At 30.3% G+C, this 14,786-nt stretch overlaps 3 protein-coding genes and 1 pseudogene across 4 annotated transcripts; 3 read left to right on the plus strand and 1 right to left on the minus strand.

The window, feature by feature from the left end:
* Positions 1 to 664: 664 nt before the first annotated feature.
* Positions 665 to 1,171, minus strand: LOC145756357 (large ribosomal subunit protein eL14-like). Its single transcript, XM_082572361.1, has one exon. It carries the CDS (start codon positions 1,119 to 1,121, stop codon positions 714 to 716), a length of 408 nt encoding a protein of 135 aa, XP_082428487.1. The 5' UTR covers positions 1,122 to 1,171; the 3' UTR covers positions 665 to 713.
* Positions 1,172 to 2,283: 1,112 nt separating this feature from the next.
* LOC145740762 (tyrosine-protein phosphatase non-receptor type 4 pseudogene) lies at positions 2,284 to 8,678 on the plus strand (annotated as a pseudogene). The gene is made up of 2 exons (XR_014280909.1): positions 2,284 to 7,169; positions 7,279 to 8,678. The product of XR_014280909.1 is annotated as a tyrosine-protein phosphatase non-receptor type 4 pseudogene (transcript).
* Positions 7,591 to 8,130, plus strand: LOC145759236 (tyrosine-protein phosphatase non-receptor type 4-like). Its single transcript, XM_082573050.1, has one exon. It carries the CDS (start codon positions 7,591 to 7,593, stop codon positions 8,128 to 8,130), a length of 540 nt encoding a protein of 179 aa, XP_082429176.1.
* Positions 8,679 to 8,775: 97 nt separating the features above from the next.
* Positions 8,776 to 13,562, plus strand: LOC145740763 (serine incorporator 1-like). Its single transcript, XM_082558602.1, has 12 exons — positions 8,776 to 8,889; positions 9,020 to 9,184; positions 9,383 to 9,462; positions 9,975 to 10,070; positions 10,275 to 10,404; positions 10,787 to 10,954; positions 11,103 to 11,196; positions 11,445 to 11,569; positions 11,808 to 11,929; positions 12,133 to 12,220; positions 12,418 to 12,563; positions 13,056 to 13,562. The coding sequence occupies exons 1-12, from the start codon at positions 8,854 to 8,856 to the stop codon at positions 13,189 to 13,191; spliced, it is 1,386 nt and encodes a 461-aa protein (XP_082414728.1). The 5' UTR covers positions 8,776 to 8,853; the 3' UTR covers positions 13,192 to 13,562.
* The last annotated feature ends 1,224 nt before the right edge of the window (positions 13,563 to 14,786 follow it).

The raw sequence follows: 14,786 nt of genomic DNA on the forward strand, positions 1-14,786 counted from the left end.
CATTTATTAATTCAGAAGCTTTAATGGCTATAATAATGGTTGGATCTCTTATTTTTATTACACTGCTGGCAACATCAATGATAGCTTTGACAGCTAAAATACATGCTTCAAGGTTTGTTCACTTCTTAACTCCACTTAACATTTTTTATAAAATAAATAAGTTTATTTAAAAGTTATACTATGTAATTCATAGGTATATATGTTATATGACGTTACACATTTTGCAATGCATTTTTGTGGCACTCATCTTTGATATAAACTGTTTAGAGAAGAACAAGCACCTATATCAGAATACAACGATAAACCATTATCAGTTGTAAGCCAATCTACAAAAGGACCTAACAACATTGTGGGTACACCTATCAACAAAACAAAAAGTAATCACACCATTCAGAATTATGAAGAGGGAAAGTGGATATAAATCATTTGTTTTAAAAACATTGTGTGACATTCATGGTTTTCTTACTACATTGGTCAATAATTTATTGTTTGATTTTAAAAAAATAATATCAAGATCATATAAATTTTTCTGTTTTAACAATAGCTGCTAGTCAAGAAAGTATGTATTCTATTTTTTTTTGGTTAGCCAGATTAAAAACAACTAAATAACTTGACATTTAAAACAAACTGCTAACCCAATTTTTTACTTACATATAAAACCACATTTGTCACGAATAGATTTATTGAATCGAATTCAGCAAATAATGCAAAAATTATCCGGACTTCTTTTTCATTTTGTTAAGCTCCATCTTGATAATGCGTGCCCTCTTTTGTTTTAACTTCATCAGCTTAAAACGATCAAAGTCATTCATCGCTGCTTTTCTTTTCTTGGCATCTATTTTTTTGGCCCAACTTGTGTTATTCCAACCTTCCGAAATATTTTCTTTTTCCCAAGCCTTTTTGACTATTCCGGTTCTGGCGCCAAAGGGAATTTCGATCTTAAACTTGGTTATCTGAATTTGCTTCAAGTTTACCAAACATCTTGATACGTCACTACACGGACCATCAACCAACAACCTATTTTGGTCTACTACATTAACAATTGCTGCCAACTTTCCTTTGTTTGGCCCCAGTGCAATATACACAACCCCGCCAATCTCAATAAATTTTTTATAAGCCATATTTTGGAGCAACTGGCCGACTAGATTGCGGAATAAAAAGAACCCGAAATGTTGTTTTTTCTTTCGGCGTGGAATTATAATTCTCACTTCTTTTGATACGTCAAATTTATCCTCCAACAGAATTTGTCTGGTCAGATAATGATATGGTAGCAGTTTTAAAATCTGTTTTTAACAGAACAAAATTAAATAATGCATTTATGTTAGTAAAAAGTTTTATTAATAATAAACTTGTTAAAAATTTGTATATTGGAAAGTATGTTAAAAGCGTATATTTATTTTTTCATAGCTGCAGATAATAAACTATATAAATTGCCTTTTAAAACGAAAATTAATACTACCAAAGCGAACTTTAGTTGTATAGTGTCAACTTAAAAGTGTAAAAAATATCATGATCTTTTTTACCCCACCCACCCATGTACATACCAATAATTATACTAGTCAGCTTTATTACACCAAGAAACAGGCTGGTTCTAGACTAAACTTACTGCCTTCGTCTATCTCGAAATGTACAAGTTTTTGTCTATGTTATGGTGAGTTATTTGTTGTGAAAGGGGAAGAGCAGGACGATGTGATTGTATGTAGATAGATTGTTAAACGGTGTGATTGTAATTTGTATGTAGATAAATTGTTAAGTTTCACAGTTTTCGTTGTTGCGTAGTGTTAGATTGTTTTGGTTTTTCTTTCAAGATATTTTTATAATAGATAAATATACTTTTTGTATGTTTAATAATATCTTAGCTGTATTATTTTATTTATACAGTTATATAGTTTAGATTATGGTTATAATTCTAGCTTTAATATTTTTTGAATCGAATGACGTTTACATACTTTGACACAATTAATTGCATATACTGACAGCTGAAGCTGACATGTTATATTAATTAAATGTCATATTTACAATAACTTGTCTTGATATAAAATATCATACAAGGTAATAATAATGTTACTTGCTGTTTTCACTATTCAGTAAACCACTTATGCAAAAGTAAAAATGAGCATACTTTATTAATTAAAAATTAATATACAGATCGTCTGCGATGTTTAAAAATATTCACACTTTGATTTTTGTTAATTTTAAAAGTTTAAATATGTATATATCAGTCTTAAAATTGTCTATTTATATTATATATATGTAAAAGTTTGATTAACTTTAGATGTTACATTACGATGTAGGTATTTAAAATTTTTTTATGATATAGTTAGTAATATGAATGCTTCCAAACAAGTAAATCCAAGTGTTTCTAGAAGTGTCTTAACTGGAATGGGAACTTATAATGTTCGTGCCACTGAGGCTGCGCGAGAAAAAAAACAATCCACTGTAAATATATCTGTAGTTTTGTTAGACCATTCTGAGGTTGTTTTTAAAATAAACAAACGAGATCGTGGTCAAGTTTTATTAGACCTTGTTTACCAACACTTAAGAGTAACAGAGCTGAAATTTTTTGGCTTACAATTTCTCAATGATGTTCCTGATACTATGAGATGGCTGGACCCATTAAAATCAATACGAAAACAATTTAAACGTGGTTACCCTTATATTTTATTTTTTCGAGTAAAGTTTTATGCGAATGACTTGGCAAGCATGAAAGATGAATTTACACGCTACCAATTATTTCTTCAAATTAAGTTAGATTTATTAGAAAAGAGATTACAGTGTCCTATTTTCACTTCTGCAATGATAGCTTCCTATGCTGTGCAATCGGAGTTGGGAGATTACAACCCTAAAGAACATAAAAACAACTACATTTCAGAATTTCATTTTATTCCAAATCAGACAAAAGAATTTGAATTGGAAGTGAGACGGTTGCATAAATTACACAGAGGCTTATCTCCTTCACAGGCTGAGTACCAATTTATAAAAAAAGCACAAAAACTAGACATGTATGGAGTTGAACTGCATCATGCTAAGGATAATAATGATGAAGACTTAGACGTTGGTGTGACATCTTCTGGTATGATTTTAAATCGAAATGGAATTTTTGTTAAAGAATTTAAATGGTCTTCCATTGTAAAAATTTCATTTAAACGCAAGCAATTCTATATTCAACTTAGACCAGAAAGCCTTGAGTCAAGCTTTGCTGATTTAATATTTAGTTTTTACATGGATAATTATCGAGCCTGCAAACGTCTTTGGAAAAGTTGTGTTGATTTTCATTCTTTTTATCGCCTAGATCGATGCATGAATAGTTCTTGTTCCCATCAACATCATTCAAATGAAACTTCAAATGAAAAATCAGAAAAACATAAACTTGGGTTTTTTACACTGGGAAGCCGTGGAAAAAAAGAACAGGATGATAATTCTTCAAATGACGTTTCACCACATCATGCCTATTTACGTACACGGGCTAATTCAACTAAATCCAAGCTGGCAATAAACGCCTCTTTAAATGGAGATGCAAAGACTCGTGAAGAAAAGGCTCCTCGTCGTTTAAGTGCACCCCCTTCTGTTTCTTTCGGTGTAGAAGGCACTGGTCTTACAGATCAAGAAATGATAGCTGTGTTGAAAGACCAGCAAATCAACAAAGCTTCTCCTGCAAATCACCTTGGAACACGAAGCCGTGAAGCCAATAGCGTTGACATACCTTCCCCAATTGCATTGCCAATACAATATCATTGTCCTGATCCAGAGTTAGCAGCTTCTTTTAGAAAACTTCACATTCGAGCTGAAGCAGTTGGAGATGGGGATAGTTTAGATGTTGATTCTGTGGAACCATTTGCTCCTAACAGTCAATGGAGTGAATGTAGCAGTGTAATCACATCTTTAACAGATAAATCAATTACTTTATCAGGTACCACTTCATCTCTACCCTTTCCACACCAACCTATGGAAGGAAATGGAATACCAAGTGACTTGGTAGTTGTCCGAATTAAACCAGATAAGGAAGGCCGCTATGGATTTAATGTTAAGGGTGGGGCAGATCAAAATATGCCTATAGTAGTCTCAAAAGTAGCAGAAAATTCGCCTGCGTCCACTTGTCACCCATATCTACGTGAAGGTGACCAAGTTCTTCAAATAAATAGTCGCGATGTCTTGTCACATACTCATGAGCAAGTTGTTAGATTTATTCGCTCCACTAGAGAGCCACATACTGGTGAACTTGTGTTGTTAATTCGACCAAAAGAAACGTTTAACTCAGCAAGCATTCAACCAGAACCTGAAACATTCTTGCAACCTTTAAAAGCTGTTGAAAATGATGATGAAGGAGCACTTTTACACAAGTCAATGCAATGGATAGAAGATATGCTGGATAGTGGTGAAATTCTTGCAAAGTTTGATGCATTGTATAGAAAAAAACCTGGTGCTACAACAGATGATGCTAGAATTCCTGAAAATTTGTCAAAAAATCGTTACAGGGACATCTCTCCATATGACAATACTAGAGTTTTACTGGAATATGGCACCACTGATTACATTAATGCCAATTATGTAAACATGCACATACCTGATACAAACTGGACCAATCATTATATTGCTAGCCAAGGTCCATTGCCAAACACCTCAACTGATTTTTGGACAATGATTTGGGAAAAAAAGTCAACACTAATAGTTATGTTAACCACTATTGTGGAACGAGGCCGACAAAAATGTCATCAATATTGGCCAGATGCTGGAATGTGTGTTCAATACGGACCATGGATAATTGAATCTGTGTCAGAAGAGGTTACAAATTCTTTTGCTTTCCGAGATTTTAAATTATATCAACAAACTGATCAGACAGAAGTTAATGAGGCTGAGGTTAGTTTTATCACACAAATGCAGTATATAGCCTGGCCCGACCACGGTGTACCAGACGATTCTAGTGACTTCTTAGAATTTGTTCTACGTGTTCGCCAAAATCGAATTGGAATGTTTGAACCATGTGTTGTTCATTGTAGTGCTGGAATAGGTCGAACTGGTGTCCTTATCACCATGGAGACTGCAATGTGTTTAATTGAGGCCAACCAGCCGGTTTATCCTATTGAAATTGCAAGAACAATGAGGGACCAACGTGCAATGATGATACAAACTCCAAGTCAGTTTAAGTTTGTTTGTGATGCCATTTTAAGAGTTTACAAAGAGGGACTTGCAAAGCCAATAAATGAAGAAGATTTTGACCCATCTAGTGGTGAAGAAGAAGATAAAAAAAGTATTGTCAAAAAGATTAATACTTCATGCAATAGTTGATAACAAAGACGGTAATGATATGTTTTGCCCATGTAGTTTTGCCATTATTTTTTCTGTTAGTAATGCACGAGGTACTTGGTTTAAAAATTGGGTATTTGGTCATTATTTTAGTCGTTAACAACAAAATTGTTCGGTTACTTAGTTTTTGTTATCATGCATTTTATTTAAATAAAAGTAAATAAAATCATAAAAAGTTAAAAAGCAGCATTATTCCACATTTTTTAATCTTTGTCACTTTGTTTTTAAAATTTAGTTTCATCATTTCTAATACCAATATTTACAATCAGATTATCAATAATTAAATAATGCACTTTTCTATCGATTGGATTAAAATAAATTTTAGTCTCTGTTATAAAATATAATTTGTGTACTTTTATTGAAAATTGTGTTTATTTCTAAACATAAAGATGTGGAACAGTTGCTATGTAACTATCAGTGTTTAAATGTATTGCACTTTGTTTTTTTGTACCCACTAACACAAGTTCCACGCAGTAGCAACCTTTTATGTAACGATGTGTGAGGCGTATATAGCGTATCAGTCAACAGTTGTATTGTTTAACCTATTTTTGAAATATGGTTTTATGTTTTCATCTTTTATACAAGTTAATTGTCTTGGGTCAGACTTGACAATAGCATGATTTCCTAAAAAAATGACAAAAATTGTATTTTTGACTACTATGTTAAAACTTATTTTACTAACATTGTTTAAACCTAAAACTTCAATTTTTTTATTTTTGAAGTGCATACAGGATAGTTAATGGTTCAAATCTGGTGCGAATACAATGCATTTTTCTGCTTCCATAATATACTTTATTTGACTAATCATTGTTTTTTACCATTTTTAATCATTTAATCCTAATTTAAAATGGTGATATTATTTATTGTTTTATTTATTTCTTAATAGTCACATTTAACCTTTTTGATTTGTGTAAAAGGTTTTCTTAATTGTTTGTGATAAATCTTATCACATATGTGATATATTGACTTGACATGTTTAATATTTAAGCTATAAACGGAAGATTTTTTTTAACTAGTTATCTTGAGTATTATTAACCAAACTTGTTTTTATTATTCTGTCAAGTTATATTTTTGCAGTAGGATGTTTTTAATGCTTTTTTTTAAATTGTATTCAAGTCAACCCTAAAAAAAGATTGTCAATACCATGTTATATTTTAAAAATAACTAAGCTACATTTGTAAAATGTTTTAGACAAAGGGTTGTTTAGGTTTATTGTCATCATTAATTACTCTAAGTATATAAAGTGCTTACCTTTTTTCTTACTTAGGATTTTTAATATTAAACCTGACCTTTAACATGTTACAATCATTATTTTTTTTAGTTTATAAATAACAATTAATATATCTCATTCATGAAAAAAACATTTTTTATTATTGCTATTATTTAGTTTTCTTCTGTATGCTGTGCATAAGTATAAATATTAATTAAAACAATTTAAACTAGAAATTATAGAATAATGCAATTTACTTGTGCAATGTAGTTGTTGTAATTAATTTTTAACAAGATTTGCATATTTTGAACACTGGATTTATCATCTTACAGTCTTGTAATTTATTTTTTATAACTTTAAATAATAACATACAGTTTACTTTGTTTTGCTTTCAGTTTTGTTGTTTTAATGTTTTATGTACAGGTCATTCACTAACAATATTCATGTTTTGCTTTTTTAAGATTTCTAGATTTTGTTTATAAAAAAGTAATAAGTTAGTATACAAATTAAAGTTTTACCCATATTGTCATTAAAGCAATAGCAGGAACAAGTGAAACTGCATTCTTTCTTTTACTTGAAACCATATTTTCTTTGGTCACTCTGGCTCTTGGGTTAGAAAATGAACCTAAAAAGTTTTAATCTGTTTATGCTATAGGTATTAAGTTATATTATGTTGTTTATTTACTTAAAAATTTATACTTGCAAACTCTTTTTTTAATGATGCATTATAAGGGGTGTTAATCATTTTGTTGTTAAATTCACAGAAAACAACTAGCTCAGCAAGCATTCAACCAGAGCATAAAACATTATTGCAACCTTTAAAAGCTGTTGAGAATGATGATGAAGGAGCACTTTTACACAAGTCAATGCAATGGATAGAAGATATGCTAAATAGTGGTGAAATTCTTGCAAAGTTTGATGCATTGTATAGAAAAAAACCTGGTGCTACAACATATGATGCTAGAATTCCTGAAAACTTGTCATAAAATCGTTACAGAGACATCTCTCCATATGACAATACTAGAGTTTTACTGGAATATGGCACCACTGATTACATTAATGCCAATTATGTAAACATGCACATACCTGGTACAAACTGGACCAATCATTATATTGCTAGCCAAGGTCCATTGCCAAACACTTCAACTGATTTTTGGGCAATGATCTGGGAAAAAAAATCAACACTAATAGTTATGTTAACCACTATTGTGGAACGTGGCCGACAAAAATGTCATCAATATTGGCCAGATGCTGGAATGTGTGTTCAATATGGACCATGGGTAATTGGATCTGTGTCAGAAGAGGTTACGAATTCGTTTGCTTTCAGAGATTTTAAAATATATCAACAAACTGATCAGACAGAAGTTGATAAGGCTGAGGTTAGTTTTATCACACAAATGCAGTATATAGCCTGGCCCGACCACGGTGTACCGGACGATTCTAGTGATTTCTTAGAATTTGTTCTACGTGTTCGCCAAAATCGAATTGGAATGTCTGAACCATGTGTCATTCATTGTAGTGCTGGAATAGGTCGAACTGGTGTCCTTATCACCATGGAGACTGCAATGTATTTAATTGAAGCCAACCAGCCAGTTTATCCTATTGAAATTGCATGAACAATGAGGGACCAACGTGCAATGATGATACAAACTCCAAGTCAGTTTAAGTTTGTTTGTGATGCCATTTTAAGGGTTTACAAAGAGGGACTTGGAAAGCCAATCAACAAAGAAGAATATAAATGAAGAAGACAAGTGGTGAAGAAGATAAAAATTTGTTGTTAAAAACATAAATATTTCATGCAATAGTTGATAAGGGGCCATTGAGAAATAATGAAATATGAATTTTAAGGATATCTCAGTATTGTTATTATGTCTTATTTAAATGTAAGAAAAAAATATTTAATTATAAAAAGTTGAAAAGCAGCATATTGTCACATTTGTTAAATTTTGTCACTTTGTTTTTAAATTTTAGTTGTAACACCATTTCTAAAATTTATAAAAATTAACAATCAAATAAACTAATGATTAAAAAACAACTTAAAGGTTGTTTAAATTTAATATCATCATTAATAATTGTAAATATAGAAAATGCTTTTTGTTTTTTATCTCATAATTGTTTGTTATTGAACTTAAACTTTTAAGGTGCCACAATCATTAGGTTTTTTTTGTTATTTGTGCATTTTAGTTGTTGTGATCTATTTTTAATACATACAGTTTAGTTTTACTTAGCATTTTATTGTTTTATGTCAATGTCATTTACTAACAATGTTCATGTTTTTATTTTTAGATTTTGTTTAAAAAAAAAGTTAGTATACATTTAAAAGTTTTGTCTTTTTTGTCATGGGAGCCATATTAGGAACGTGCGGAGCTGCACAGGTTTACTTGTTTCTAATAATTTCTTGTTTCTAATAATTTAAATTTTTTACTTTTTAATATTATTTTCTTATGTTAGTATTTTTCTTAGAAAATTGTTGTCTAGTTTTTGTAAATGTTACAATTTTTTTAGCTTGCTTGTTGCTGTGGGAGTGCAGCTTGTGGATTATGTTGCAAGGCCTGTCCATCATGCAAAAATTCAACATCAACCCGGATCGTTTATGCCCTCTTTCTTTTCCTTGGAACCATTGTTGCTTCGGTGATGCTGGCTCCTGGTTTAGAAAATCAACTTAAAAAGGTTTGTTCTGTTTTGTTACTGTTAAGTTATATTATGTTGCCTATTTACCTAAAAGTTTTGCTTAACACATTTTTTATTAAATTTTACATCATAAAAAGTGTTGTAATCATCTTTTAAAATTGTAATTGTTTTAGATTATTTTGCCTAAGTTTTTCTTAGTCAACATTGCACCCTTGTTCAATTAAAAGTATTTTTTAGATTCCAACATTTTGTAAAGGTGGCACAGTAGGTGGTTTGGTAAACTGTGATTCACTGGCTGGTTATTTAGCTGTGTACAGGTATTTTAATAATCAATATGCAATTAAATACAACTCAATAATAAAAATGACCTCTAACTATAAAATATCATAACATATATGATATTTTATATATAACAATGTTAGTCACTATTTTTAATAAAGCGAAAAAATTAAAAAATTTGTCAAATAGGCATTAGATTACATAGGATTAAAAACATTTTTGTGTAAAGCATAGATTGGTTTACATTAGTTGTGGTTAAAAGCTGAATTAGTCAGCGAGTTGTAACAAAACGTCATCACATCATGTGACTGTTTGAATCAATGAATTAAACTAAATGACTACAGGAAATGCATTATATATATTATAGTTATAATATTACACACCAAGACAATATATAGTCCATGCATTTTAATGAAATGACCGTTTTTAATTATTATATCAACAAAAAATTAGTACATCATATTTCAACAAATTAAAAACCAATTAAAACAGCTTAAAAACAAAACAAAAATGTTTAGATTTAATCTACAATAAACATTTTTTTTTATAGAGTGTGTTTCGCGATGGCCATGTTTTTCGCCTTCTTCACACTTCTGCTTATTTGTGTAAAAAGTAGCAAAGATCCACGTGCCAAAATTCATAATGGGTAAAAAACTTTTTTTGGGAAAATTGTAGAAATTTTAAGTAGTTTAAAACCTTCTTTGGTTTGTGCTTTGTATATATTAAGGCAAAATGCTTTTTTTTTTAATCAATTGCATTTTGTAGTATGTTTTAAGTCTTGGGTTGTTTATTTTCTAACTTTTTTTGCCTAATTTTGTTAAACTTCTTTATAAAATTAATTATTCTGTAGATTTTGGGGACTTAAATTTCTTATGTTGATTGGTATAACTATTGGAGCTTTCTATATTCCACAAGGGGAATTCGAGGTGGCATGGTATTATATTGGAATGGCAGGGGGGTTTTGCTTTATATTAATTCAGGTTTGTTTGCTTCTACAAACCAATCAATATTTAATGTTTGTTTTACTTGAATTATTGAGACCAAATTTCATTTTATATACGAGCCTGTTTCCTGTTCATATGGTAGTAAAATCGGATTATTTTTATATCACTGAAAAACATTTTACCGAATATACATTTGCCACAAAACGCCATTATATTGATAATTTTTAAAAACCTCCTTTTGTCCTAACACTTATTTCCATTAATTTTAAGAAAAAAATTTCAACCTAAATGCAATAACAAATTTTGTGTAAATTTGACATTTGGGAAATGTTCATTCGGTCAAAAGGTTTTGCAGTAATATTGGCATAAAACAGTGAAATCAACCTTAAAAACATTACACATTTCCCTAACATGTTAGTTGGTGTTATTGGTTGACTTTGCACATGCTTGGAATGATTTTATGTTGGAAAAACGTGAGGATGCTGATTCTCCAAAATGCTGGACAATTTTGCTTCTTGGTGCAACAATATTCAACTATATTGTCTGCATTGTGGCAATTGTGCTGTTCTACGTTTACTATGCACACGTATGTATTAAATATTTAATAAAATTGTTATTTGTGGAGTTGTTCATAGTCTAATATTATAGCATTGCATTGTTTATTTGTTTAAATTATTGTGTCATTTTTCTTAAAATATAACTTTAAAGTTTTCAATTTGTATTTTATTTTTTAGGGTGATTGTTCAACAAACAAGTTTTTTGTCAGCTTCAACCTGGTCTTGGTAATTGTTGTTTCAGTTATGGCTGTCCTACCACAAGTACAAGAAGGTAAAACTATTTTTTTTAAATTTTTTGGGGTTTATTGACCATTTTTACTGCATGGTTACCTTCTTTTTACTTTTGTAATCTTACTTTTTAACACCAATTTAAAAAAAAAAGTTTTGGAAACACTGATCTGGTTGTATTATAAGTTTTTAATGATGCTTGTTGTTATTGTTACACAATTTAAAATAGCTGTAGGCGATCATTATTTTTATACTAAAAATATTGTGATTTTAAAATGTGTGATTTTAAAGCTCAACCACGGAGTGGGTTATTGCAAGCCTCTGTAGTTTCGGTTTATTCTGTTTATCTAACATGGTCGGCTATGAATAATGAACCAGACCAAGTATGTAATCCAGGATTGTTGGACATTGTCAAGGTAGACTTTTTAAATCCCCTTTTTTATAATAACCCTCGAAACTTGTCATTAGGTCAACATTTGTAATTTTTTAGGTTTCTAAATAAACAGATGAATCAATGAAAAAAATTAAATATGCCCCACTTCAAAGATATTTTAAATTTGCCTAATTGTATACCTTTATCCCCAAAAATAAACATCACGGTTAATCTAGATGAGTTAAATTATTAAGTTAATTTCTATGAATATTGTATTTTAGGGAACAACTGGAATATCTGGTAATGTGACCACAGTTGCACCAGGAACAAGCTCCGGGAATTTATGGGATCCACAAAGTATTGCAAGCCTGTTTGTGTTCTTTGTATGTGTGCTGTATTCAAGGTACCTGCAAAGAATTAAATATTATTTAGATGATTGTTAAAAAATATTGTTTAGTTAAGAATAGAGTGGTTTTAATTATGTTTATATGTACTGTTGACAAATTTATTGCTTAATAAGTTTTTAAATTTACTAAAATTAAGGAGTATTCTGCTAAATCTTATCTTGTTTTGTGGTTTTTCATTTGTGTTGTTATATTATTTTAGTATTCGCTCAGCCAGCCAGAACAATGTCGATCGCTTGACTATGCGTGAAAATGTTATCCTGGATGATGAAGACACCAATGATAAAAAAGTTGGTCAATTTTTAACATTTTACTATTTTAGGCATATCTTTAAGGCAACATTAAAAAACTTCTTACTTTTATATTGCAACAAATGAGATATATAATGATAGAGTAAAGTTCTTAAAATTAGTCTATAATAAAATCCAATATTTTTATCAACATTTTTAATTTAATTTAAAAATTGGTTCTGGTTTTTATTTAACAGAATTTGGTAAAGGATGATGAGGAAGCAGGTGGACAACAAGTTTATGACAATGAAAGGGATCAAGTTGCTTATTCCTACTCTTTTTTCCACTTTATGTTCTTTCTTGCCTCCCTCTATATTATGATGACTCTTACAAACTGGTACAGGTAAGATCCAACTTGTTTAATCAGTGTTTGATAAAAGTTACAAATCTACAAAAATCTACTGTTTACATCTTTAATTTTTTTGTTGTATTATTTTGTATTGCACTTACAAATCATACTATGGTGTTGACATATGGTATTTATTAATAATATTTCGTATATAAAGTTCTAATATTTATACCGGCTGTGTGGTGTAGTGGTAAAAACACTTGCTACACCACCATGAGGTCGTGGATTTAATCCCCACTGCTCTCATGCTGTAGCGCCCTTGAATAAGACGCTATAAACGGTATGAACTCCTGCTGAGCCAGCACTTAATCAGCAGCATAATTATCGGGCAATTATAATCTATAATATCCCAAACTGCTAAAGGCAACTCGAGACTGGGTCGGAGTAACAGTTGTTACTCTATGTTTAAGTCGCGCATTCGACTTTCCCACATCGAGGATAAAGATATATACAAAAAATATATATATATATATAATACATTTTTAGACCCACGGGAAACAATGGGGTTGAGACAATATGGCCTGCAGTGTGGGTTAAAATATCATCATGCTGGGTATGCTTAGCTCTGTATATGTGGACCCTTGTTGCCCCAATTCTCCTATCCAATCGCTCATTTGAGTAAATTTCATTGTATGTAAATGTTAATCGTTCTTATGTAAATAACCATATTCATCTTTACAGAACTGTTTTATCATTGCTTTATGCGTTTCCATTTTTTTGTACATAGTTGTTTTTTGTTTACAAATGTGAATTAATTTAAGGATTTTTTAAAGTATTTAGCACATAAAAAATACAATAAATGGTCCTGTACATTGTATAATTTAATAACATTGTTAAATCGAGCATTTTTTAAAATTAAAATATATTCTTATTATTACGTTAATGAATTAAAAATATTACAATTCTATTCGTTTGTCATAAATGTTGTTTTTCTATTGTAAAAATAAAACTTCTGTCATAATTTTGTTTGACCAATCTGTTAATTAACCAATATATACGGCTTGCTTATTTATTTAATTAAACTGTACTGAGTTACAAGAAGATAAAACTATTTAAAAAAAAATATTTTTGTGTAAATCTATCTTAAGCCTGATTAGATGATTTATACTTCGACGCTAAACTCTTTATGACGTCATCTGGTTGTACGCAAGTTTGGTGGCTGTACGTTGTATGCGATCATAGCCGTGTCAGTTTTCTGTAAAAGTTAAAACATTCGAAAAAAAGCTTATAAGCTTCTCAACGCATAGTTTACCATTGCACAAGTGTTTTATTCGTTTAGTTGCAGCAATAAATAAAGTTTTTAAGCAAGTAGCATGGGTTTACATTCGACTGTTTATGTACAAACAATTACACTTTCATCGGTTGCCAAAAAAATCGACCGGAAGTCGGCGACAAATTGCCGCGATAAATATATATGTTTGTTTGTAGAATATTTGTTTTTTTTAAGTTTTTTTAACGGATTAAAGACGGGCGCTTCTGAGTTAAAAATCTGCGTTAAGATAATTAATTCTGAACTCATTTTACCGCTATTCGTTGGTTAAAGTTAGATTATGAGCAATTCTACAAAAAAAACAATCGCGTTTTGTAAACAAAAACTTTATTTTAAAAATAAAAAGCAATAAAAAACACGTAAACATAATAATAAAAACAAGAAAGAACTTAAATTAGAGCAAATCTCTGAAAATTGGCTCGCGGATATTCGGACAAATATTTAAAAAGGTTGTCATTTTTTTGCTTAGGGTAATAACAACAGAATATCCAAAATTATGATTATTATAATTCATTTATTACTGATATAATTATTTACCTTTTAAGTTACGAAGTCCGACTCGTTCTTAAGCAACTGTAGAGAGGATGAAATGGCATCTGGCTTCACCTTCGTTTATTAATATAATAATGCCATTCCTCGACATCATTGATGGTGTGAACGTAAACTGTATACACGCTCCATGATGAAGGATTCCACATTCGGTTATCGATCGAAAGTATCAAAAGAATTCCTTAATGCCCGGTAACCGTCCTTTTTTTCAAAAGTCGGAAATATAAATTTTGTAGCCACTGCCTTTTTAAAAATTTTGTGGCTTCGGTTGTCATTTTTATAAATAAATGTAAACCCGCCTTAAACGTAAGTATTTTCAACAATATAAAAATGGTATGGTATTTCTATAAAATCTATATTACAATATTGCAAAATAATAATAACACTATGTTACCTGT

This window comes from Corella eumyota, chromosome 1 (genome assembly GCF_963082875.1).
Source record: "Corella eumyota chromosome 1, kaCorEumy4.1, whole genome shotgun sequence".
NCBI classification, from domain to species: domain Eukaryota; kingdom Metazoa; phylum Chordata; class Ascidiacea; order Phlebobranchia; family Corellidae; genus Corella; species Corella eumyota.

Bases quoted from the DNA above. Each gene is read 5' to 3' on its own strand.
- LOC145740763 (XM_082558602.1), top strand. From the start codon at position 8,854: ATGGGAGCCATATTAGGAACGTGCGGAGCTGCACAG. The intron at 12,221-12,417 runs GTTGGTCAATTT...TTTATTTAACAG, and splicing joins AAGACACCAATGATAAAAAA to AATTTGGTAAAGGATGATGA. The intron at 12,564-13,055 runs GTAAGATCCAAC...ATACATTTTTAG, and splicing joins ACTCTTACAAACTGGTACAG to ACCCACGGGAAACAATGGGG.
- LOC145756357 (XM_082572361.1), bottom strand. From the start codon at position 1,121: ATGGCTTATAAAAAATTTATTGAGATTGGCGGGGTTGTGTATATTGCA.
- LOC145759236 (XM_082573050.1), top strand. From the start codon at position 7,591: ATGCACATACCTGGTACAAACTGGACCAATCATTATATTGCTAGCCAA.